Below are 7,990 nucleotides of genomic sequence, written 5' to 3'. Positions count from 1 at the left end.
CTAGAAAGATTGTCGTCGGATTAGCCGGATCATGCCGAGGCGTCCCGAAATTCAAGTGCGGAAGCTCCAGTTAGTGTAGCTACCGTGAAGCGCAGCCTTTCTTCCGTCAATAGTTAACATTTTTTTCATTATTTTGTCTATTACAATCGCGAGTGTCTTTTAATAAATCAAGTCGAGCGAGACGTCATTTATAAAGGAAAATACGTTATTTCAACTCACGGCTTATGTTCACTTTCCCCCGTTCCTTTATATTTTTAACTTTAGTCTCCATAATCTTCCTTTTATCTCGAAGTTTGCTTTTTCAGAAATCAAAGGACTTACATACACCACATACACACACACACACACACACACACACACATTTAATACGTGTATCGAACAGCAAGTTTCGATGAATTGTCTAGTACAAAATGCCGCGACGTGACGCCGCTAGAGAGTCATCGTCTTGTGACAAAGGTGAATCGGTTGTGGTGACAAAAGAACATTGCGAACATCAAAATCGTTCCAGTAATCATCATTAAAGTACGTCAATCGGTACGATGACTGATAGCTGACGGATGGATTTTTTATGCTTTACATTTTTGAAACGTCCATAGGATTAACAATTGAACAACGGTGGAAGGTATAACTTATTTTTCTTTAATTTATGATGTTTTGTGCTATTTCGTTACCTTTTAATCTCATAAATTGTGCAAAAAGTAATTTCATTTTTCTTTTGTAAAAATGAAGACAATTTTCGCTTCGAGATTAAACCTAGGCCTTTCAAATGGACATAAACAATCTGCTGCCTATTGCGCAACGTGTGGCATGGATCGTATAAAATATTTTCTAGCACGTTCTAGAGCGATTGGAACTCTTAACGCAACACTGAGATCAAAGATACACAACAGCGTCGGGCCTCTTTTGAATGGGATCGGGTTACTGTGAAAACACATGCGATACAATGGGGGAAAACGAAATTCCTTCCTAAGGACAAAGTTCTCTATGCGTCTTAGTTTCGCAACACAATCGAATTTGATAAATTTAACTTCTCACCGATCTCACGTGTTGTTATTTGCCGGTTTGCATCAACTTATGCCAAAATTGTTGCAGGAAAAAACGAAATTACTTTGCGGACAACCTAATAAATTTTGGGCTTGGTTTTTGTTCATGATAAAAGTTCTAGCTTGTCAGACCGTTTTGTTTTTTTTACAGCTTTTGATCACTTTTTGTATACCTTTTTTTCGTGTATTTGCAATACTCGTAAAATATATCAACCTTTCAAATGTATAGTCATCATTCTTTTCAATATTTTTGTTTTTTTCTGTGAATTACAGAAATGTTTTTCTCTTCTTTGTTTTTGTTTTTCTTTTAATTTAAAAAGAAGTGCATCCGACATGTCGTTGATAGAACTATGTCCAATCTTATTTTTTTAAATAATAAGTAAGTGTTAGACATAAGAATTAGAGTTAAGACCGGCGATAGATGTAAAATAAAAAAAAATCGAATTTTTTTCTTTTTCATAAATAGTTAGTTTATCATCCTAAAAATATGCCTGTAAATTTTTAGAATGAAATTCGCATTATTTATCGATTGAAAATTCATTTAAGTGCTCTGCCTTAATTTGGCGTTAGACGCGAAAGCTAAACTTTGAACGCGTTTTTCTCGAAACGACTTTTTTCAAACCGTGGTGAAAGATAATTCAAAAAGGTTTCAACCGAATCTTGTGAAATTTAACACACATTTTCTTTATAGTATTAGCTTCTAGTTGAACTTGAAAAAGGCCCCAAAAATTTTCAGAAATTGCTAGTTTTGACCCAAAAACCGTTAAAAAAAAGAGTCAAAAATCTGACTTTTTTGTCTAAGTCGTGCAAATTTACGATTTTTTGACTTTTTAGTTTTTCTTTAGTTCAACTAAAAGATACATGTTTTTAAACACGCTCTGACCATTTTTTAAACTTTTAGATTGCTTTAAGGGGTTATATACAGTTAGAATTTTCAAAAAATCGATTTTTTTTTTATTTTATTTTCTTAATGTACATATATTTAAGAATACACACAGAAAATTTCATATCGTTCCGGTGAATATTTTCAAAGTTACAAGCTAATTTGAAAAGGCGTTTCAGAGTGCTTGAAGTACAAGGTACAAACTTTAAACGCGTTTTTCTCAAAATGGTGTTATCAAAGTCGGTGACCAACATTACTCGAAAACGGCTAAACCGATTAGTCTCAAATTTTAACACGACCTTCTTAAATATATTTTTTAGTAATTAATCGAAGATTTTTTCTCTCCGATAGATATTTTTTTTTTATAAACAATTTAAGGCCAAAATTTCGGTGAAGAATCGATTTTTTTTTTTGAGAAACCGCCATTTTGTCAAAAAATTTTATTTTGCTTATTCCTTCGATTAATTACTAGATTTAACATTATTTTAACGAAATCTGTTTGGTTTTTTAATTTAAGATGATCCAATTCTGAGATATAGTGGTCACCGCAAAACGTCTTTTTTGAGAGGAGCTCCTGGAGATCAGCTGTATCTCTTTTTCAAATAAATATTTTTACTAGTACTAAGTCTTAAAATACAGTTAAAAGATACCATATTATGTGTATAAATTTTTGGATCAATAAATTTAAAAGGTTTCTCAGAAAAAATTCTGGAAAATTCACTTTTTTTCGGCCGTCTAACTGTATATAACCCCTTAACTAAAGCTAAAACTCGCCATGATTGATGCGTTTCGCCGTGAGGGCCTCAGGAGATTAGTTACTACGGCGGAAATTTTGAAAAAAAAAACTCTGATTCTTATATTTTAATATGTAATGAATAAACATGCTGAAAGAGTTTCAAAATGATTCATTTATTCCTTCCATTTTAAATAAGCCTCTAAAAACGGTCAATATTTAGGCGTTTACATATATTTCCGGCATGTATTTTATAAGTATATATAATTAATTAAAATATTAATAATAATTATCTAAATTATTTATAATAATTAATTTAAATTTAAATTTTGTCTGTAACGTGTAAGATTTTTCTTTTTTTTGTTGTCCAACGCAGCTGATTTAGACGTGGATGCTTTAAAAAACATTAAAGTAAACAAATTATGCAAAAAAAGAAAAGAATCTGGCAATCAAGGGATATTTTTTTAATTTTTCATTTTGTTAAAAATAAACGTACAAGAATAAATACAACAGGAACATTTCACTGTTTTCATAACGATTAAGTACTCTACTCTATAAAGAATAATCAATAGTCGTTGTAAGCCATGATTTAGTAGATTATGTACGATCCGAAAGGATCATACGGTAATTAGCAGTATTCAAAATTCGCGCGCATTCACCTCCATCGATTAAAACTCTAGATCGATACTCATTGTGTGCATCACTCCCAGTCGGTACGCCCTGCTGGGCCAGTACCACAGGACATTCTTCCAGTCCATTATCGGAAGCCTGGGAATATATATCGAAATCAAAGGAGTTAAGTTAAATTAGTTAAGGAACGTAAGCGAAGCGAGCGAGAGCATACTATCAATGATCAGAGGAATTTTCATTGAAGAGTCCTTTGGTCAAAACAGATTATTTCGTACATGAGAGCAGATAAAATATTATTATTGTTAGTTGACATTAGAAGCTCGAAAGTTTATTGTCGCCAATACCAAATCCCTCTATTGTTCCCGTCCCTGAGCGCAATTCTTCCATTCGCGGTCTTTATATCTTATTTCTTTCTGATCCCTTCTCTAATATTATCCTCCAATCTACGTCCCGGTCTACCTAGTGGTCTTTTCCCATTTGGTATACCGACCAATATTTTATGCGTCGTTCGATCCTGCCCCACGCGCGCCACGAAACCAGCCCATCTTAATCGGCGTGATTTTATGACATTAATAGTGTCCGATTTGTTTGTTCGATGTACTTCTTAGTTATGGGGTTTTCTCCATTCGCCGCTTTTCTCGTCGCGTTTTGCACCGAAGATTATACGAAGAACATTGTTTTCAAAAACCTTAACTTTCTTTTCGTCACGTAACGTAAGCGACCAAGTTTCACTACCATAAAGGACTACTGAAAGGATGATTGTACAACCGCGAGCTGAGTAATTTATTAACCGAATAAAAGCATGCATTGCCTAAATTGATTCTTTTCTTGAGTTTTTCTTTAATTTCGTTCGTCTGGTTTATGATCGATCCTAAATACCTAAAGACACTGACTCGTTCAAAAATTTTATTCCGAACGACCAAAGTTCAAGTACTAGGCATATTCTAAACTCTATCAGTGACCATATTAATATTGTAATTGTATTATTTTATATTGCAATGTATTTGTATTGTATTATAATTATTGTATCTGCTGAAATCGACGAGAAGTCAATTTATTTTATTATTATTTAATTTATATTATCATTTAATCTTTATATCGATTATTTTACAATATTATTATTTATATTTTTATAAGATTTATATTTTATTGACAGTAAATGCGTGTTACATTGTTGAACAACAATATATATAAGTCGATCATAAAAAAAATAACGTACGAAAATACGTCTTATAGAGTAGCCAGGTAGATATTTTTAAAATATAAGTGTTTTACAATCGTACATACGTAATAGCATTTGAATTGACTTATTGAACTTATAGACCAAGGTTAATAAGAAGCAGTAATAATAAGTAGCTCGAATATGCTAATAAAGCTTTGGTTGATATTATTTGTTGCAAAAATATATTCGAGGAATAAATAATTATGTTCTGACGATGATGTAGCATTTTCAACCTATTTGCGTCATTTAGAAATATGAAAAAAAGGACCATATTGCTAAAAAGTTTTTATCATTCATTTAGGTGTAAAATGTAAAATTGTATGAAAGTAGAAAAAAATAAAAGATAAGAAAAAGAAGCAAAATAAAAAATAATCATTGCATCCAAGCAATGTAACAATTATCAGTATCAGTGCTTTTCTCTGTAATCTTATACTGTTAGAGAGTGTATTATTTTATTTATTAAATATTTTGATTTTTAATGATAAACGCAGTTAAGTATTTATACGCTTCGGTAATAGTGACTAGAAAATTGAGCATATATATACGTTTATGATGCAAATGGATTAAAATTTATGGAAGAATTTTGAAAAGTTACAATATTAAAGAGTTTATAGAAAATCTAAAGAACACAAAAGATTTGGCTTCCTCACATTGTAAAAGATTTGGGTTAGGTTTAAATAAAAGGAATTAGATTTTATGCAGAGTTTTATCCTTAAACTAGTTGGGGTTAGGTAAAGTGTCTGCCATAGCGCTAGGTCTAAACAATAATAAAATTCATTAAATAAATTAGAATTTCTATTGTTAAGCAATATAATAAAAATATAATCCCAAGATTATACCGGTGCCCTTTCATATATATAGTAACAATATTATAATAAATAAATCCTACAATTATCTTACTTTTGAAACTGTGCATTCGTCTCATTTTCTCGAAACTTAGTTTTTTGAAAGTTTCACTTCTAACACGTGTGATCGGCAAACATGTTTTTTTTTTTGGTTCTAACTAAAAAATGAGAAAAATTATTTATTGCTCTTATGACTTTTTTCTAATTGCACACCCGCACACAAAGTTTCACTTTTCAATTGTAGTCGTGCTATCGCCCACTTTGAGAATCGCTGCTGCAGATCCTAAGTTCATGGTACACATACATGTACATATACATATACATATACATATACACATTCACATTCAAATATATAAATCCACAGGTCAGTTATCTGATATTCAGCATTTGTTATAAGACCACAGTAGAATAAAGGTACTTGGTTCAACCGATATTTTTGTCAAGATAACGTTTTTAATACTTAGATTGTTATAATCGTTATTAATCACTCATCAACAGGTATAGTATATCATAGGATGAAAAGTTTTCTAAAGCTTTTGTTTAATAGTGCAATTTCGAAATACTTATTATATCTTATTATATTCCTGGTGGAAATATTTTTTTGTATTATACGGTAAGTTTTTTATTTTTTAACATTCTATACCGTATCCAACTGTAAAAATCACAAATGGCCAAAATATATGATAGAGTGTAATTAGTGTATCTACATATTTAAGATGAAGTGTTAGTCAAATTATAATCATGCAACTGTCGAAGCAATGTAAGCTTTCTAAATAAGGAAAATAGCATAGAGTTTTCGTCATGCAAAAAGATAACTATTTTTTTTTACAGATTTAATTGCTACAAAATATATTTAATTCAGCAGACAATATCTATCTAATTGTACCTGTATTTAAAGATAACGATAATTATTCTTTATTTTTCTCTTTTTCTACTTCTCTCTTTACTACTATATATTTTATTTTTATATATATTTTATATTATATTTTAAATTTGACACAATAATGATTTATTTTATAAGAAATAATTTTCCGCTAAAAACTTGTACTATAAATGCAATTGCTGCGGTTTGCAGATGTTGTCCAGAAATAACAACGATTTATTTGCTGGTAAGGGCAAAGAAACAGAAGGATCCGCCGACTCGATTTAAAGAATATTTCAATGATGTTGTGAGTAAAGTTACACATTTTGTACTTATTATTATCGGAAAAAACGATGTCACCAATATTACAGTTTATATTTAAATCTGTAGATTTTTGATAGATTGAAGAGTGAGCAAAAAGATGTTGAAAAGAAGATTATTTCGATTGAAGGAGGCACGAGTCTATTGAATTTAGGATTGTCAGAAAGGGACCGCGATCGCATTAAAGATACCGATTTAATTTTTCGTAGTGCAGCATCTGTACGTTTTCTAGACATTACTCGTCTTATAGTTAATACAAATATTAGAGGAACAAGGGGTCTTTTCTTGCTTGCACAAGAGATGACAAGCTTAAAGGTATTTTTTTCATAGTTAAATCATCCGTATAGAAACGAGTAGGTTTAAGATCAATTGTTCAATATATTAATATATTTATTTATAGACATTAGTTTTATTTGAAAAAAAAAAATTGTTCCTGTTTTACAATAATTTTGTTCTTTAGGACTTTGTTTATGTTTCAACGGCTTACTCGTACTGTGTTTACAATAAAATCGAAGAAAAATTCTATAAGCTATCTATGAAAACAGAAGACATAATTAGATTGACAGAGATTTTAACCGAAGACCAATTAGATTTAATTACCCTAAAGTAATACCACATGAAACCTATTGCATTCTTTTAGAGATAAGTCTATAAGCATATTTGTTTGTTTTACAGGCTACTGGGTAAGTGGCCTAACACCTACGCATTTTCAAAGGCAATCTGTGAAGATACAGCTCGGCAATATTCTAATGGAATTCCAACTTGCATTGTTCGGCCATCTATTGTTGTCTCAACAGAAAAAGAACCAATTGCTGGTTTAGTAAACAATTTGTATTGACTAACAGGTGCTATTTTTTGTAGCTTGACCGGTGTTTTACGAACGCTGTATTGTGATGGAGATTTATTTTGCTATATAATTCCTACTGATTATGTTGTCAACAACATTATTGCTGCAGCATGGGACATTGCATAGAAACGATAATTTTTTTTTCTTTTTTGAATAATCTCTGATATCAACTTTTAGAGAATCTTTTAAAATATTATTTACAATAAATAAGTCAGAACTTTATTTGTAGATCCATATGACAGAGTTTTAATCTTTCCAGTAGTAGTAATAAATATTTATCTGTAGATGAAGATATTACAGTTTATAATGCTGTTTCCTGCGTTCTAAAATCAGTTACTTGGAATACTATGGAGAATTACCTGACAACTAACGGATTTAATGTTCCATGGAAAAAAACAATTTAATACTACTCCTAAATGTTGACCAAAAACTATTACTTCGATATTTTTCTGAAAATTTTTTTGCACTGGATACCTGTAATTATAGTGAGTTCCTTATTATATCTCAGCGGAAAAAAGCCGATGTAATGTATGACGATAATTAGATTTATTATTCGCCGATAAAAAAAAAAACGTTAATTATTTAATTGGCTTTTTACAGGTTA

The 7,990-nt window shown here is 30.6% G+C and overlaps 1 protein-coding gene across 1 annotated transcript; it reads left to right on the top strand.

The window, feature by feature from the left end:
• Positions 1-410: 410 nt before the first annotated feature.
• LOC149032898 (fatty acyl-CoA reductase wat-like) lies at positions 411-7,377 on the top strand. Its single transcript, XM_089171460.1, has 6 exons — positions 411-507; positions 758-917; positions 6,432-6,525; positions 6,609-6,854; positions 7,000-7,145; positions 7,215-7,377. Exons 1-6 carry the CDS (start codon positions 411-413, stop codon positions 7,375-7,377), a joined length of 906 nt encoding a protein of 301 aa, XP_089027586.1.
• Positions 7,378-7,990: the final 613 nt, after the last annotated feature.

Source organism: Polistes dominula, unplaced genomic scaffold, assembly GCF_049000335.1.
Source record: "Polistes dominula isolate Pdom_NZ unplaced genomic scaffold, Pdom_raw_medaka contig_26, whole genome shotgun sequence".
Classification (NCBI taxonomy): domain Eukaryota; kingdom Metazoa; phylum Arthropoda; class Insecta; order Hymenoptera; family Vespidae; genus Polistes; species Polistes dominula.
This window is presented reverse-complemented; position numbering and strand designations above follow the sequence as displayed.

What these genes read in the sequence shown, in the direction of transcription:
- LOC149032898 (XM_089171460.1), top strand. Translation starts at nt 411, where the DNA reads ATGCCGCGACGTGACGCCGCTAGAGAGTCATCGTCTTGTGACAAAGGT. An exon ending in CCTCTTTTGAATGGGATCGG is followed by an intron (nt 918 to 6,431) that starts GTTACTGTGAAA and finishes TGCGGTTTGCAG; the next exon opens with ATGTTGTCCAGAAATAACAA. An exon ending in AAGAATATTTCAATGATGTT is followed by an intron (nt 6,526 to 6,608) that starts GTGAGTAAAGTT and finishes TTAAATCTGTAG; the next exon opens with ATTTTTGATAGATTGAAGAG.